At 40.6% G+C, this 18,247-nt stretch overlaps 2 protein-coding genes across 2 annotated transcripts; both read right to left on the reverse strand.

Annotated features, from left to right (window-relative positions):
* Positions 1-6: 6 nt before the first annotated feature.
* Positions 7-8,848, reverse strand: surf4 (surfeit 4). The gene is made up of 6 exons (XM_050053596.1): positions 8,632-8,848; positions 5,985-6,171; positions 4,210-4,286; positions 4,075-4,118; positions 2,987-3,173; positions 7-381 (listed from the first exon to the last, which is right to left on the reverse strand). Exons 1-6 carry the CDS (start codon positions 8,677-8,679, stop codon positions 115-117), a joined length of 810 nt encoding a protein of 269 aa, XP_049909553.1. The 5' UTR covers positions 8,680-8,848; the 3' UTR covers positions 7-114.
* A 2,910-nt stretch (positions 8,849-11,758) lies between these two features.
* On the reverse strand, positions 11,759-18,044 carry surf2 (surfeit 2). Its single transcript, XM_050053723.1, has 6 exons — positions 17,536-18,044; positions 17,171-17,322; positions 16,915-17,018; positions 12,570-12,755; positions 12,257-12,390; positions 11,759-12,160 (listed from the first exon to the last, which is right to left on the reverse strand). The coding sequence occupies exons 1-6, from the start codon at positions 17,608-17,610 to the stop codon at positions 12,071-12,073; spliced, it is 741 nt and encodes a 246-aa protein (XP_049909680.1). The 5' UTR covers positions 17,611-18,044; the 3' UTR covers positions 11,759-12,070.
* Positions 18,045-18,247: the final 203 nt, after the last annotated feature.

Consider the following 18,247-nt stretch of genomic DNA (forward strand, 5'->3'; position numbering starts at 1 on the left):
AAAAAGGTTATGGGGGGGGGGGGGGGGGGGACGGGAAGAGAGGGAGGGTCATGTGTCCCAGTTGGTGGGGGGAGTTAGTGGTGCTGTGCAATCCTCTATCTTTACCCCGTTTGCCTACCACTCCTTCTTTTTCTCATCCATGGACACTCCGCCGGGTCCGAGTGCCACCACCAACAGCAGACCACCGATGACGGAGGTGGTCTGGAAGAAGTCGTACTTCAGGAAGTCATGCATGGGTTTGTAGGCAGGGACGGTCCAGAAAGCGTTGAAGTAGACGTTGATGGCCAGAAGCCACACGACGAGGGTCAGTGCCGCTAGCTTGGTTTTGAAGCCGATGGCCACCAGTATGATGAGCGCAGTTCCAACCATGTTCTGCAGGATCTGTGGAAGAATGTTACAGTAGGTGAGTGAAGAGGTGCACTTTTAGTTCACTTTTAGCACCTGTCTGTTCAAGCTCCCCTCCCAAAAAAGCCTAGTCTCCTTTGACTGGTCAGTGTTTTTGGGTCATCCATATCTGCATTCTTGGCATCTCTGCACCCAGGAACACCCACCAAGCGCCAAATGCAGGCAGATTTTCAATTTGGCGAGTAAATCTCAGAGGGCTACATGCCACACTGATGGGTAAGTGTTTGTACCAAAACAGTCACATACAAGAATAAAGCATGTTGCATCTCCACTCATTCTGGTGTCATTTAGGGACACACTGCACTGTTGCTCCTCTGCTGTCAGTGACACAGACACACAGACACAGACACACACGCACACGCACACGCACACACTACAGATTTGTTTTATGCACATCATTACAGTGCCATCAGCTGACTATCTTGAGCACTCCTAGTTTTGCCACACTGTTTACCATACGGGACATCAGCTGATCCATTAAAGTATCACTTGTTGCTGGTCTGCTGCTAGCTACCGCTAATGTGTAGCCAAGGGTTATGAGTTGTGTCCATACTTATGATGGTAATAAAAAAATAACATGGAAGATCTACAGTCTGAGCCAAGATGGCAAACTCTTTAGTTCTTCTCATGCTGTCAACAGCAGCACATTATAGCTTCACTCCTTCTAATCTTACCTTTCATAATAAAAGCTCAAGACATACACACTGCATAACTGCTTATCAGAGGGAACTTATTCCATATTTTGCTCTGACCTCTTCTTTAAGTTTATATTCAACATAATAACTGATTATCTCAATAAGATGTACCAATGTGACATGAAGAGGCAATTTATAATTTTGGCCGGTAAAAAAAAGGGAAGAAGCTTGGTATGTGGATTTTTCATCTCCCTGTCACCTAGGCCAGTGAATCAAAAAGTTAATTTTGGACACTGTCTGCACCGTCATTGTGTCCAAGAAAGACTGTAACAGAGTACAGCTGCACTTTTTAGTGCAAAAAAAAAAAAAAATCACTAGTAAGAGCTTCTAAACCAAAATCTTTCAAAGCGGACATGTTTCAGCTGTAAAATGATCTGAAATTGGGTAGAAATTAAACAACATAGGTAATAGGGCTGTAACAGTCTCAGAATTCTTTCAGTTGAATCAGATTCGTCTGAGACAAATATTTAACGATTCAGGTTTTTTTTTTTCCATATAAAGTTTTAAACTTTGAACGGGGCTCAGTGGGACGTTCATTGAGACCGGAGCATTCATCGGAAATGTGCAACAATATTTTTTGCCGACAACAGATATCAAACAAAAGTGAGAGACTGTGTCATATTAAGTATCTGTGAGGTGTAAATTCATCACTTCCAAGCAGGAGAGAGAAGATAATGTTGTTTCCGAGCCTTATGATAGAAAGTTTCTCCTCCTCTTTGCCACAGCTGTCTGTACCAAAGAGAAGCGTGAGAGTCAAGAGCACTCACTCCGCAGCAAAATCTGGGGAACAAAACGTCCCCAGAAGTACGCTGCACTGCACACTAACTAGCAAAAAACCCCAAACAAACCAAAAAGATAGGGATGCACCGAATATTCGGTAACCGAATATATTCGGCCGAATATTGCAAAAAAAACACACATTCGGTATTCGGTGGAATAAGTTAAAAGCAAGGCCGAATAGCGGCGTGTTTTGATAACACAATCAAACAGCGTGCCGTGACGCGCGGAGTAAAATGTCGGCAGTGTTGCGATCCGTCCCTCACTGCACTCGCATTTGCGACTAAAAATATTTTTGAGCGAGCAAAATAGGCTTAAATCATTCAGCACGCTGTGCGAGCAGCCTACAGATTTCAACCACCAGCAGNACTTGTCAGGGGAGGAGGGTGGCTGATTGATTTTTATTTTATTTATTTATTCTATTTTGATCCCCCCTATGTTAATCACTCATTGATGCTGTTTTTGAAGTATAAGTCAATAAGTAATTTATTCCATTGAAATATCATTGATGTATTATAGAAAAGTGATTTATCTTTTCATAAATGACAAAAGGCACATCTGCCTCATTTTCGCTGTGGTATCGTGATACTACTCAGAACCGTTATATTTTCATTGGTATCGTACAGTGGGTCCTAATTTTGGTACTGTGACAACACTAATCTGGAGGGGGTTCATCTGCAAAAACTAATGAAAAACTAAACAACGATATTAGGTATTCGGCCAAGCCTTTAATATTATTTGGCTTCAGCCACAAATTTTCATTTCGGTGCATCCCTACAAAAAGAAAAAAAAAAAAAACTGCTGAAGTTATCTCTGACTGAGGGGTTTCCTACTGACGATTTGAATCTCCAACTTTCAAGGGGCAGCCCTTATCAGCAACAAAGATTACATGTTTCCCTGATGTTAGCATGTAGCTACAAGTAGCAGTGTGGGCTGTGTAATGTAAACATATGCAGTGATGTGCCCGGAGCAGATGGCCATATAAAGAAATCTGTGACATTACATATATACATATACATGACAGAAAATGAGAAAGAGCATAACAGGTCCCCTTTATGGATGAAATGTCCATCTGTGTTAAATGAGGGTTTATGTTGTCGTGTACTCACAGAGAAGAAGTTGGAGTCAAAGTGCAGCAGAGTCATGAACATGAGCACTAGCAGTACTCGACCACCCAGCTGCATGTACTGCTTTGGCGAGCTCTCTCCCATGGAGGGGACTCCGGCAAACATGCTTTTTCCTTCCGAACGAGACTCGGCCAACAGCAGGAGCAGACCACCTCCGAGGGCAAGGTTTCTGGGAGAGGAGAGAGGATGGTTATTTTTGGACAGTGCCTGTCAGACACGCAGTCAGACGAGCAGTAAAATGTCTTGGTGCATACAGTACAGTCGGGTTTGCTGAGGCTGATCATGACCTTATTTAAGAGTGAAATGAGGCTGTTCAGTATGGTTTCAGTCTATGTTTTTAATTTTAATGAATGAATCTGTTTTGTTTTTAATAACCTATTTAATCATAAAACGAAAAGTGCCTTTCACAACACAGTTTATTTTGTTTTTGGAATTTCAAATCTGGTATTTAAATTCATTAAATTATGCATCAGTAATCAAACGTGGCATCTTTTTTTAATCAGCTTACTGATTGCTCACCTTGTCTTTAACAACCAACAGCACATAAATAAAAAAATACACAGAATGCAGAAACAGAAATACTACAACATATGCCCATATTTAAGGAATATCTCCAGTGGTCGATGACTCATCTTGCCTGTTGATGTTTACATAAATCATAGGCCGTGTTCACAGTAATTGTTGGTGTCTGCTTGACAACTGAGATGCTTTCTCTTTTACTACAATGGCAAATTCACATTTACTGCGGCAGAAAGGGCACGACATGCTGTCAAATTAATTAAGATAGTTCCAATCTATGATCATTACCAGTGAAATTCAAAACTGAACATCAGAAACCACCTGTCAGTGTGAGATTCAACAAGCATTATACAAATAACATTCTGCTTCAGACCTCAGCAAACTGCCTCACACGTTTTCTTCCACTTATTTGTACATATACTTTAATTGGGTAACTGATACAATGATCCCTGGTGGCCGATTATGTTCAGGAGCCAATAAACTGGAGCAGCCTGATACAGATATTCCACTGTTTTGTGCTGCACTTTAAACCTTAACAGAGTGACACTTACCTCATCAAAAATTTGAGGTCCCATAAAATGCTGTATGCAACAGTCTGGTGGGGGAAAAAAAGACACTCCAGATCAGCTACAAAGAAATATTATTTGTGCACATTAAAAATGTAATTACAATAAATTTGTTCTCACCTGTAGCGCTATGATGCCAAATAGTCCAAAGCAGGCATACTGTACAAAATTTCTACTGAGGATGAGGACACAACCACCTGTTAGAAAAAAGATATTACAGGCACGTTATGGTCATTATGTTCACAACACACTAGGTTTTATTTTCCATTTTCCTTTTTACAATGACAAATGCCATCATGAGCTATGATTTGCCATAATTACTATCATTTTTGTTTTTGTTTAAGTCAAACAATGAATTTCACTTGCTTGTGCATACTGTGTTTTTTGCAAGAAAGTTACACAGTTTACAGTATCAGGCTTATCAAAAGAATACTTCACCCACAAAATGTCCATTTGTATATGATTAACTTACCACATGTTACCTTGAATCTCTTATGACTCCACAGTGAATGAAGGCTCCAACAACAGAGAAAATTCTTGATAAATTGTAGTCACTAGGCTCTGTGTTTAACAACAGCAAAACTTTATCAAAATGTCCATTTACAAACATTCACATGACTTGCGTAGTATAATACAATTCTCCTTTATCCAGTCTTACACTCAGTACGTCCCAAACACATGTAGTTTACTAAAATGTTACAGTATAAAAACACTCCTGCCTATGAGTAGTGCACCCTGGGCGTGCCTGAGCACATGCATGCATACGAGCTCTGCTTGAGCAGAATTCAAACATACGTGCACGTCCAAGCACGCTACTCAGCCTTTGATGAGGCTGATTGTGAAGTTTTTAGCAAAAATGCATGTGTTTGAGAAGTACTGAGCATAAGACTGGATAAATGAGACTTGGATTTTACTGCACGAGTTGTGTGAGAGTTTGTAAATGGATGTTTTTTTTTCCGTTTTGCTGTTGTTAAACACTGAGCCTAATGACTTCATTTCATGAAGAATGTTCACCTTTTTTGGATTCTTCGTTCACCATGAAGGCATCCAAGAAAAACAAAATTTTCTTAATGAATTGAAAACGTTAATGAACGTTACACGGGGTGTGTAAGTGATATACAAATGGTCATTTAGTGGGTGAAGTACTCCTTTAAGAGGACAGCCGCACTGTGTTGTGGGTGCTGATTTGTCTGCAACAAGACGTATGATCATTTCATTTGGTAAACAAAACATGGCAGGGCAGGTCCATGGATTCATTATGCCAAACTCTGACTGTCTGACTCATTGTAGCTTCATACTGTGGTTCTTACATGACTACAATGGAACTTGACATCTACCTGACATGTCGTCTGCTGGGTGATGCCTTCATCAGCGTGCTGCTCTTACAGCCAATATGCTTCAGAGTTCAAGGAACTATGGGGTGCGTTTTTGCATACACTGCAAAACTTAACTGATTTGGGGACAACTGGACTGCCTCTCGGCTTCCTTCAACAAGTCTTGTCAGTCTCCCCTGACCCTTCTAATCAGTAAGATGGTTTATAACCCAGAGGTTCACTGTGTTAGTGTGTATTACACAACTTTCTGACAAAACGTGGCAGAAATGCACTGAGCACACTTTTAAACTTGTCATACATCTTTACCTGTTTTGTTATACTGATATTTAGCATTTTGTTGATGCTTTTAGCTTCCCTGTTTCAAATAAACATTAAAAACACAAACAGCCTTAACTGATTTGTCCATCTCATAATAGTAGCACTTTTAAAGCCACCTGCTTTGGTCACCAATTTGACTCACTCTTTTTTGTCACAAACCATCCAGTAATGTTACAAAAACATGTTATTTCCTACTATGATAAAATCTGAGTTGATTCCTCTCACCCCCTTTCAATCACTTACCCAGCTGTCCTATGAGGTTAAGCAGCACAAAGCATGTCGCCAGGAAGTAGCCACAGCTCCACGTAGCCTCGATGTAGTCTCTCTGTTCGTTCCACTGGAACCACATGCGGATGCCGTCTTCCAGGAAGGTGCTGATGAGACACAGACGTGCCAGGTGGGGCAGGTACTGTTTGGTTACCCGCAGGAACTGGGCAACAGAGAGGAGAAAGAGGATATATGATTGACAAGAAAAAGGGTAGCCTGAAGTGCAAAAAAGAAAAATCAAAGGATGTGGTTTCTGAGGCGTTCCTGCTCTCACTTACAACAACAAAACTGGGTCAGTTAGCTGTAACACAAGTGAATTTAAACAAAAGTCCCATAAACAATAATATTCTGACCTGCTTCTCAGACAGATCTCAGAGTCTAAAATTACGTGAAAGAAAAGAAGTCATCAGGACTGTCTGCTACTAATTATTATTTACATAAGGATAGGAATCAACCCACTAGTCATTTGAATGCAATTGCCATGATAAGTGACTGTCGAAACAGTACTCATGTAACGCTGAATTGCAGCCTTGGATAGGCTTTGCTTAAATCCCAAAGCAGTCCTACTGAAATAGTGTGAGCCCTTGTACAGTAGGAGAAAGAGTACGCAATCACCTGAAGCTATGGCAGTTGGAGCTACCTGTGGAGCGAGTTTTTACTTTGTTTTAGTGAGTAAATGTGCATTAAGTATGTACACAGTGTAGATCATATTTGATCTGGGTTGTTTTTTCTGTTTTCCATTTTTAAGACTAGACTAGTCAGGCAGCTTTAGCTGCCATCAGTACAACAACAACTCTCTAGAAAATCTTTAAAAACAAAAAAGAGGTCATACTGTACATGATGTTCTAACCCCTCCAGATACTCATGTTACATATTCAAGCAAAAAAACGAGAGCTACAAAGGTAAACCAAGTGATCACATAACAGGTTTGAACAAAATGAACTGATTTCAAAAGTGTAAGATGGCAAAGTATGTGCATGGTGGGAGTTCTGTTGTGGTCCACAACTCTCAAGACAATAACAGGCCTGAGCCTCCCTGTACTAATCCTAAATGGCTTATTGTATTATTATGAGTCGCTGAATGTTTAAGCAAGAAAAGAAACTCGACCACAATCCTCCCTCAAACATGTTTCATGAACGGATCCTCAGTTACTACAGTGACACAGAAGAGGTGCAGTGACCTGCCCCACACCCCGCCTACTCAGCAGTCCACATCAGCACTGTCAGACCTCGGCAGCCTATCAGCATCCACCAACTCCCACTATGACTGCTATGTGGGACATGAATGGACCAAGTGGGAGCCAATCCGAACAAGCCCAAGGTCGCTGCAACAGCCTCGAAATAGACCATTTTGTGGAGTAATGTGTAAGTAGCATGTTTCAGGACCCCGTAGTGAGGGATGTGCTGTCAGCAGAGTTACTTAAAAAGCAAGCAAAGCAAGACAACCAAGGTTCCCCTTTCTTAATGCGTTACAATAAACAGCATGTGTGAAAGGAGTGTATAAATCAATCAGTTGTAATTAGATTAAGGAAGTGGTGCATTTTTTGGGTATGTGGGCTAACTTCGGTCAACACAGCTGCTATAAACATACACTGAACTGCCTCCAGGACTTCATGTTTGAACTGACAGTCCTTCCCCAAGGTGAGAGCCAACATTAAAAGTTTGGTATGTCCTGCAAAAACACAAGGCCATGAACCCAGCACACAACACTACAGCACACATGCCTCTTATGAGCCAGACTACAGTAACTTCTCGATGAGCAGAAAGCACAAGACACAATAAAACACATCTCATGGGCTTTTCACAGTCTACACAGGAACATGGATCAGAGGCAGACCTCACATCTAATCTTTACATCTCAGCTCAGCTCTTGTAGATGAGTGAACTGCCTGTACTCATGTAAGTGCAGCAAAAACACCTCAGAAAAACAGATATAACTACAGGAAGGCAGCTGTAGCATGTATGATAATGTGAGGGTACAACTCATGTCCAGTTTTTGGGTGAGCTGTGTGATGAAGCAGCTCTGTCAAGGCCACATGCAGATGCTAAGTTACAGAAAACCAAATGCTCTCCAATTTACAGATACCCTGTAACACTTGGCCAAAAGCAATGCCAAGCAACTGTGGTGCTAAACACAATATGAGCAGTAAGTGTTAGCTAATAACTTGGGAGTGATTTCACAACTGCTGTCTGGCACTGTCTGGCTGAGCTACACTTCACAAACCAAGGGATACAGACAAGCTAACTAGCTGGCACAATTAGGCACACATCCATTATGTATACCTGTTAACGTTAGTTTGGTTGGTCGGTGCCAAACAGATGTTAGTTTCACTTTGTCGGTGTAAATTAATAATGCTAGCTAATCCATCTGGAGACACATGACAGCACCAAACACCTTAACCATTTGTCATTGTAAAACACGAGTTAATTAGCTATCACATTAATCCAAGGTTATGTTAATGCTGTCAACAAGCTACCGTGGACGTGTTGAAACAATATTTAAAGCCGTCACAACGCTAAAGGAAACACTGAAGAGCCTAGCTCATTCTGACACAGACTAGTTAGCAGCTAGCATGCTAACAGCGGCTAGCGTTAACAACTGCCGTGCTAGAAATTGAAGTTACCTGGTCCGCCACGTCTTCGGCTGTGTTCATGAGATCCTCCTGCCCCATATTTCTCTAATATTACGATTTTTAATAATTTAAGCTCAGCGCAACACAGTTTAGATGTGTTGGGTTTTTCGCAGGCTGCCCTCGGACTGCTCCTCCCCCCGTTAACGTTATTTACTTGAAGATTTCCCGACCGCCTGTGGACGCAGAGAGAAAGGCCGCCTCCGCCCCACAATGCCCCGCGATTTGACGAGAGACACAGAGCCCCCCTACATGGTACTGCAACCGCTGTATGCCACGTATACTGATCCGTCCGGGGGCTTGACACAGCTACACAGAGGTGTACAGGGGGTTTACACTTGAAAAGTAGCACAAAATTAAACTTTCAACTCACCTGTGTTCATTTTTCACCTTTAACTGTGAGACATGTTCATGAACAAGCCTTCAACAGCTGCACACTGTCATGTGAGCAGCTTTTAAAAGATGGTTTCATTTTTACTGACTACTACAATCTGCACAGCTCTCTTAATTTAAAACACATATTTCACATGTAATTTGATATAATTATCATATAATCAACTATACACTTTTCTATTAACGTTTATATTTATGAGTACTTGTTTTCCTTCTCTCTTGCGGTTTATTGTTATGCACCAAGATACCAAGACAATTTCCTTTTTTCATTGGAGAATTATGGGACAATGGGCCCCACCACCTCTACTACATAGCAGCAAGAAAAACAGATTTTAAAGTTGTTCAGCCCCTTCTTTTGTTCTTTCTTTCTTTGTCTCACAGTGATTTTGGGTCTCTTTGTAGTTGCTTTTCATCTCTTCGTAATAATTTTGTGTCTCTGTGGTTATTTTGAGTCTCTTTGAAGTTGCTTAGCATCTCCATAGTGGTTTTGTCTCGCTCTATGGTCCCCCTTTTCGGTATCGTGTGTCTCTTTGTAGTCATATATTGCTTTGTGGTCATTTTGAGTCTCTTTGTAGATGCTTTGCATCTCTGTAGTCATTTTGTGTACACTTTGTAGTCCCCCTTTCCATTGTTGCAACTGTTTTACATCTTCAGCAGTTGTTATATGTCTCTTCTTAGTTGTTTTATGTTTCTTTATGGTCATTCTGACTCTCTTCCTGGTTGGTATGTGTCTCTTAGTAACATTTTGCAGATGAAAGTCACTTCATACTTATATATCCTAAAACTTGGCAATAAACCTAATTCTGATTCTGAAGTGCATTTAAATTATGATTATTATGGGTTCAGAATTTGCGTGCACCTCATGGACTTAAAAAAATTACTAAATGCATTAATAAATGAATGAATACATTATATAAAAAAAGGGTTGTTTTTTTCATGTAAGTAGGAGCTGCACTACTTAAACAAATCACAAAACAGGTAAAACAAATAAATACAGAAGCTTTAATATCACACAACCTTCAGCCTGCAAAAGTATGGTTTTCTGTTGTGTTTAACAACTTAATCCTCACATTTTATCTCTAAGACTAGACAAAACACTTAACACGAACTGTGCATACAGTACATACACAGGTGAGTGAGAACCAACATAAATATTCTTGATAAAGTGTCGAGGCAGCGTTATCTCTCCTCGCCATTAATCCTACAAAGCTCTGAAACTGTACTGGAGGCAGATATTCCAGCATTTAGCAAAGAGAACAAGGGCCAAACTAAAAACATTTCTGTATTATGAAGGTGATCCATCACACTGTGGTCTTAATGGACTCAGAAGCTCATTCAGTAAGTGACTCAGGATGCCTCTGTGTTCTCCTGAACAGCTGAGCAGGTCTTTTTATTTCAGCAGTGGCCAAATTCTTTAATGATCACTTTTAGATGTAGTCCTAGCTGTTGACTGTATCTCAAATCTCTTTTTATTTTGTCATTTGTTGTTTCATGCATTCATATTTGTTGGGTTTCTTGTCTGTACAAGTTGCTCCTGGTGACAAATGTGTTTCCCCATATGACATTAATGAAGCTTTCTAACCTAATCTTATTTTTGGGTTTTGATAATGACGATGGAGAAAACTAACATGTCTGTCTATAATTCCCCATACTGTTGGGTTGAAATCTTTCACTCTCACTGACTATATAGTGTCTCAGTGTGCCCCTTGGATGAGGACACCACCCTCCTGGTCTAGAGACAAGTCCCTGTTGTGTCACCCATGTCTACAAAGGTCAAACAATAACTGAGCATTAACGCTTATGAACTTTTTGCCTTCAGCTATCTATTTATTGTTCTCATTTACTCACTGATGTTGGCGTGGTGAGAGGATAATGAACACAACTGCCATGAAAGAGCAGAGTTACATGAAGGGAAAAGGGATGGAGGTGTAAAAGAGGCCACATGGCTCGTTAATTGCTGAGACCAAAGACTTGGAGAAAGTCTTTTAACTTGTGAGTGTTCCCTGTTAGCCCACCACATGCAGTGGTCCACTGAAACACCATGTCAACTGCTGTTGTTTAAATGCATTAAGTATTATGTGTTCTGCACAATGTACATGACTTACTCTTAACATTTGGCTTGGAAGAAATGTAGTTACACAAAATTTTTTAAGTACACATGAACTTAGAAGAATACATCACTGACAACTTGTTGCAGTGACTGGTTGGAGCCACAAAGTCATGACCGTCTTGAAATTTTTTGCAGAAAAATCTGTCCATCCTGGGTAAAAATGTTTATGAAGGCACTGGAGGAGCTTTTATCTACAGCATAAAAGCTTCTTGACAGTCTGTCTGATGTAATTGCTGATGTAGCTGTCAAAACTGTTTGCTGGCTACATCAGCAATTACCTGCTACTGCAAAGTAAAGTGGTTATTTTTCCATGCTGTACCTTCAGCCACTTTCTTATACAGTCCTCTGCGTGTGTCTACACCACCTCTGTTTATGAAACAGTAAAATGCATTCTGTATAAAATACCATGCAATAGATACACAGAAAGTAGATGCATGTCAGGCTACGGTTTCCTCTTGGAAAGTGACAAGTCATAAAATGCCTTTTCAGAACAGCACTTTTCTGTCAAATGATTATAGGTTAGCGGCTGCAATAGCTACTGTCGGTAAACATCTTCCCCCTTTCATCCATTTTATAGGCAATGATGGTAAATAAATAAAAACACAGACAATGTTTGCAAATCCAAATTGAGATGTATTTTATACTTGCACACTTGGTTGCAACCAGACAATACAACTTATCCAGTTAAAATTATGTGTTTACTGCCACTAACACATTTTCCACTTCATGTAAACCAGTCTCGTCTGAGCTGTGCAACATCACAGCTCAGAAAACGGACACCTTTCATACGCGGAAAATATGAAACGGATGTTCACATATACAAAAGGTCAGGCTGGATCAAACAGGAGTACGACTCCAAACTGGAAGTGCAGTGTTGCTCCCTGACAAACTACCAGGTATAAAAATACTGTACATATTTGGTTTTGCTTTTTACTTTCCATTCGGCACTTTCCCATGTTTCTTACGCCCTGATTTCCAGTGGTTATTTCTGAATTTCTTCTGAAAACCTCCGCCCTGGACCTGAGAGACAGAACAGCAATGTCAGTCAAGGAGAACAACATTTCATCAGTGCCAGCTATTAACATTGATTGGATTCCATTTCAATTTTCTAAAGACCTTCTTGCGTTTCTGCAGCGCCGGCTTATCCACCTCCATTTCTTCCTCTTCATCTGTTTGGAAGTCGTCTTCCTCTTCATCCCCGTCACCCTCTTTACCTTCTTCCGCCTGGTTTTTTAAAGTGAATATTGTTGCTGTGGGAACACACGACACGGTGTTTAAGCAAAGTAAAACAGCAATCCTACAAGCCTAATCTTCCGATAGACACTGTGTTTGTTAAACAGTTAATTGGACTTCCATGACACACAGTTAGATGTGACAACCATAACAGAGGTGGACAAAGGCATCTACAGTGTGTGCAGGGGATACTGACGTGGATAGAGGTCACTCATGCTGTCTTCTGAGTCACTATGATCCTCGTCACTGGATGAGGGCTCCCACGAGCTGTTCCCATGTTTTGAGGGCCTCCCGTGATTGACCTCCTCTCCAGTGTCTTTGGGCTTTTTCTGTTTGAGTCTAGCTGGGACGAATTCAATCCCTTGCTTCACACACTCTTCATCTGGAGCAGGATGGAGACAGGCATGTCAGTGATCAAGTTGACAGTGTGAACTGTCCACTGTAACCGCTGTGTATTACATGGACTGTACATACAGTATATATCTGCAAACAATGGCATCATAAAAGTTAAGTAACATCATCAGGGAGTATTGGAGGACCAAGGTACAATGGCAACACTGATAAGAGCTGAAGCAACACTACAGATGTTGAACAGGGTTTCTACTCATTTTTCATTTCAAAATTCCAGATTTTTCCAGAATTTCCAGACCATATTTGGCCCATTGTGACCATGCAGTCCATATTCTGAGGCAGAAAGTTGGACGATGGTCCACTGTGAAATGTCTGCCCAAAGAGGAAGTAAGCCAACCGGTGCTATCTATACTCGTATCATTTTCCCTTCACATTTTGAATAAATAATATTATATAACTGTTCACCCCATACTTTTGTCTCTTGTATAAATAAGAAGCAAAAATGAGCTGAAATAGTTATATAATTTAATTTTCACAGCATCTGTGCAGCCTTTTTTTCTCATTGTGTCCATGGAAACGACGAAGACAGCAGCCATAAAGACATGGCTTCCTTACACAGAAAGGATGTTTACTTTTCTGATAACTACATTTTGGCTGTGCAGGCTGCCTGCTCCAAACACCATGACAAACACTCTGCTTGTATGAGTAATCTATTTTTAGAAACTCTGAATTTTACATTTAAGAAAGTTAAATAAGGGCAAAAGTCTATAAAAACAAATATTCTTCCATAATCTTTCCTTTTTTTCAGATTTATCCAGACTTGAAAACTACTAAAACTTTCCATACTGGGTAGGAACCCTTGTAGAAGTCCATCAGTGTGAAATTAAAACTTCATGTGAATATTATGACTAGATAACTGCCTGGGTGAAGTGGGGATGACAGAGTTATTGGTTTATACTTTTTTTTTTTTTAAGAAATTAAATTGATGCAGGTGTTTGTGATTTAATGAATTCAACAAAAGCAAAATGTATTTCAAAAAATGTTGGGCAAGCAGATTTAGAGTGATTATGTTCAGCAGAAATGTATTACCACTGAAACACATTTTTATCAGCTGATATGCACCAGATAGGTTTTATTTCCTTCCTGTGTGATGAGTATCACACTAAACGCCTATGTGACTTTGTTCTTGAGTTATATAACATCCCCTCTGTTCAAAAGGCATGCTAAACCCCCTAGTTTAACATCCAGTGTGTAGGATTTGGGTGGATATACTGGCAGAAATGGAATATGATATAATAAGTGTGTTTTCTTTGGTGTATAATCACCTGAAAATAATAATTGTTGTATTTTTTGTTACCTTAGAATGAGCTGCACATATCTACAGGAGCAGGTCCTCATTCACAGAGATCACCATATTTCAACAGTTGCCCAGAGCAGACAAACCAAACACTGGCTTTAAATAGAGCCATCTGCATTTTCACGCATGCCACTGTAGTTAGCGACCACTCTGTGATGAGCAGTGTCAGAAAAGGACTGCTTTTTAACATGAAACTGCTCTACTCAGTGTTTTTACTGCTTTAAATCACTAGGTATGTTTGTGTTGTAGAGGAAGAGACCTCTGCGGATAATTCAGCTCCTGATTAAGTTATCAGAAAGAAAAGTGGAGCACACATTAGCAGGTGCTAGGCTAACGACCCATCAGCGTTGGTGAAACACTGATCTGAAACATGAAGCTTCTATTTTTCAGTGTTTTTAATCAGTTTTAATCACCTGCATCACGAAGCAGGATTTTGTCTTAGCGAGGTAACTTCAGGGTTAACCCTGGGTTTTCGGTCTCATGAAGCTGGTTCAGTTCTTATCGGGGTAGATCACCATGGTAATTTACTCTGAAGGGATATCCTGCTCCGGAGCAGGGTAAGATCAGGGTTGAATCTGATCCTATAAAAAGCACCACCCACTGGCCAATCAGCTGTTTGGAAAAAATTGACTCCGCTGGCAGAAATGCAGCCCAGTCATGACGGGAAGTTTAATTAATTTGATTGATTTTGATTTGAAAGTTTATTTTGAACATTAAAAAAGAAAAGAAAGCAACAACAACAGACAATGAAAAGATTGTTCAAAAAGGAGATCATTTGTGGACACTTAATAGCACCATTAATTAATGCCAACATTTTTTTGTTGTTGGAGGAAATGATCCCTGTTAAAGATAATATTTTTGCGCAGCTGTTAATTTCTAACACAGCTCAATATCAGGATGATTTTATTCAGACTATCAATTTGGTGTTGATATGATTTAATTGTGGCGTCAGCTTTAAGCTTTATTGTAGCATATATAACGTTATGACAAAGAAGACCAATTTATCAGACGCAATGATGTTAGACGATAATTGTAATACACGCAATTCATCTGCGCAGCATTGATTTCATGGGATTCAAGGGTGTGATCAGTGTCAGATGTACAGGTACAGGTACTGTAGCTACTTGAACCAGTGATGAGTCATTTAACCTACACATCATTTTATTTGCTGCCTTGTGTTGTCTTGATTTTTCCCTCTCTCCTCCTCTATTCCTTCTTTCCTCACCCGTTTTTTTTTCTTCTCTATTATGTGATTTCATTGATGTTTTGACAGGGGAATTTCTTTGATAAGCTTTTAGTGGCTTCTAACCTCTCCGGCACTTTTCTTTTTTTAATCTTGTAAATGTTATACTGTCTGTTTTTAACATTATGTGCAAATAAACTAATCTAAACTAAAACTAAACATTATTCATCCCGTTATGCGTTGCCACGCATGTTTCCTCCTCCTGCAGCTGCCACGGTGTTGGCCTTTTCTGTAATGTTGCTTTTCTCCTCCTCATATTTTAGTAGAATTAATCTCTGATCCTCACGAGAAATACTTTTTTTTCCTCACATACGGCGCTCTGTGAGGACGCTCAGTGAGGACGCTCAGTGAGGACGCTCAGTGATGCTCAGTGATGCTGTGCTTCTCTCATGATTGTGATTGGTCCGCTGCGTGTGCGTTCACGGTTCTTGATAAAGCAACCCTGGGTTGAGTTACCGAGTTGATATCCAGTGTCGTGATACCGATTATCCTGATTGCCACTGTTAGGGTTAGTCAACCCAGGAAAGGTTGATCTCGCTTCGTGATACAGGCCCCAGGTCCGTTTGTTTTGGAGATGAAGACACCTCTGTGGATAACTCAACTCCTGGTAAAACCCCTCTGAACAGTGAACACTGAAGGAAATCCAACCAGCAGAAGTAGAGCTTGAGATCTGCGCCCGAACCTAACAGGACCCGTCAGGAACCGAAGAATTTCGGGTCAGGTTGGGCCTTATTTCGCACATATTTCACAGGCTCAAGTTGGGTTTGGGCTTTATTAGGGACACACATGCAAGAGCCCCATAGCCCCGCCCCTTCCGTCAGATAGAGAGAGACAGAAAAAAACAAACCCAGGATGCTGAGGAGGTGAAAAGACGACTGGATTCAGGTGATTACAGTTTACCGAACCGGGCTTGTGACACTCTATTTTAATATGACAGCAAAAAGACAGGAACTTCAACTCTGCAAAGGCATGCTGAGTGATGCCGACCGATACAGATTCAGAGCCAGGGTCAGAGGCTACTAATCGATTCTGTTTATCTATTTTTATAGATGTTTTCTTTTAATTTTGTTATCCTGGGCTATTTGTTTTGATATATGTTATTAAGTTCATGTTCCAAGTCTTTAGTCAAGCTTATTTATTTTAGTAACACTGTCAACACTGGTTCCCCCTGGACGTTTTACATATTGCTCTAAATTGTGCTTAAATTAAAACCCTAAGGCCTTGGCGTAATTTTCTAGTGTATAAGAATGTGAGAGTGTGTTCTGTCCTCAGACATATTGCATATGTTCACTTCTTCCACTATGGAGCCATTTTCATAAATAAAGAACATTAAAATTGTAGAATGACTCCGGTTCTTGTTCTTGCATAGAAGCTTGTTAAGAAAAATGTCAGGCTTTAATCGGGCTCGGGCTGAAATATGCCACACTGAAGGTTGGGTTCGGACAGAATTTTGCTGGGCTTTGGGGTTGCAATTTGCAGTCCTTACCACTTGATGCCACTAAATCCCCCTAAATCTTAGACACCAGACCTTTAATAACCTGTGAAGAAAGCTATGATGCATGTATATATGTAGAGAGGTATAACACTCACATTTGGAGAGGGCTTTCTTGAAGCGTTTCCCATTAACATGTCTCAAGACATGATGAGGCTGCCGGTTGAGGTGTCTTAGGGTCAGCTTACAGAAGAGCTGATTGCTGGGAAACAGACAGGAGGCATCAGACACAGCACATTAGACAGGTGCACATTAGCTTCACTCATTCAGTCTATTTCTGAGCAACAAATTATGGCATTTCCATCACAGTTAATGCAACTGCTGCAAATCAAATAAGGAAGGAGTTTCTCTTACGCTTGTTTTGTGCTTGGTACAATGTGTGGCTCATACTGGCTGTAGTTGAAGTCTGCTGCGGCACTCAGCTTCTCATACTTCTTCCCTTTAGTGAACTTCTCTATCTCTGTGAGGTTGCATGGAAACTCATGGCCATTCAGAGTGCATTTGATCTGCAAACAACACATGTTGTACAATTAGTAGTGTTACTCGTGTGGTTTAGCTTGGTGCAGCTATAACCCTGTTAATCATTTGCAGGCTGTTCAGCCAACACATGCAGCCAGCCACCACAACACTTCACAGCCCTCATGATATACATTAGCATCACAGCTAGCATCACATTGCACAGTGTGTTTCGTGAAATTTGGTGCAGTTAGCTCGCTAACCTTTTTGGCATCTGTAAGCTGAAGAAACGGGTGGTTCAGAAGAAAGGCTTTAAGATCCGCAGGTAATTCATCCATAGCTTAAAAACACTCCAAAACAGATATTCCCGTGTGTTAATCAGGACTCCCCCCTAACAGGAAGTGACTACACGTGGGTTGACTGCTCCGACTCTGATGCATGATATGTTGGCGCCACCCATTGATCAAAGTGAGGAAGGTCAGCTTAGATGAAAGGATTTAGCTATCATAGTGGTATTATCAAACGCGACCCTTTGACAAAAATCAAATTGAGCAAACAGAGTAAGGCTGAGGTCCAGGCTGAGAAATGCTAGCAAGAAACCGAATAGCTTAAATTAGCTAAAGTAGCTAACTAGCGTTGTAACTGTTATATCTCTCTAAAATAAATCGGCTACCATGACACAGACCCGTCAATGTATTTTATATCTGTAGCTAGTGCGCCATTAAACAGAATAAAAGTGAGTTAAAGTGACTACAGACGGCAAAATGAAACCATAATTGACTTAAGTCAGGTGACAGCAGTGAGGCCAGTCAGCTGACTGATGGCGTCTGACAGCTCAGAATCAGAGAGCAGGAAAAAAAAGATAGACCACTCTGTTCGTATTTTTAGAAACCAAAAATTGAGCATAGCGTTAGGTCAGGCAGGACACGATGTAGTAGCTGATAGATCACATGATGATTTTCTATGCAACCAAAT

This window comes from Epinephelus moara, chromosome 9 (genome assembly GCF_006386435.1).
Source record: "Epinephelus moara isolate mb chromosome 9, YSFRI_EMoa_1.0, whole genome shotgun sequence".
Taxonomy (NCBI): domain Eukaryota; kingdom Metazoa; phylum Chordata; class Actinopteri; order Perciformes; family Serranidae; genus Epinephelus; species Epinephelus moara.

What these genes read in the sequence shown, in the direction of transcription:
- surf2 (XM_050053723.1), bottom strand. Translation starts at nt 17,610, where the DNA reads ATGGATGAATTACCTGCGGATCTTAAAGCCTTTCTTCTGAACCACCCG. An exon ending in GTACCAAGCACAAAACAAGC is followed by an intron (nt 17,019 to 17,170) that starts GTAAGAGAAACT and finishes TCTGTTTCCCAG; the next exon opens with CAATCAGCTCTTCTGTAAGC. An exon ending in CGCTGCAGAAACGCAAGAAG is followed by an intron (nt 12,161 to 12,256) that starts GTCTTTAGAAAA and finishes TCTGTCTCTCAG; the next exon opens with GTCCAGGGCGGAGGTTTTCA.
- surf4 (XM_050053596.1), bottom strand. Translation starts at nt 8,679, where the DNA reads ATGGGGCAGGAGGATCTCATGAACACAGCCGAAGACGTGGCGGACCAG. An exon ending in CCGAAGACGTGGCGGACCAG is followed by an intron (nt 6,172 to 8,631) that starts GTAACTTCAATT and finishes TCTGTTGCCCAG; the next exon opens with TTCCTGCGGGTAACCAAACA. An exon ending in TAACCTCATAGGACAGCTGG is followed by an intron (nt 4,287 to 5,984) that starts GTAAGTGATTGA and finishes TTTTTCTAACAG; the next exon opens with GTGGTTGTGTCCTCATCCTC.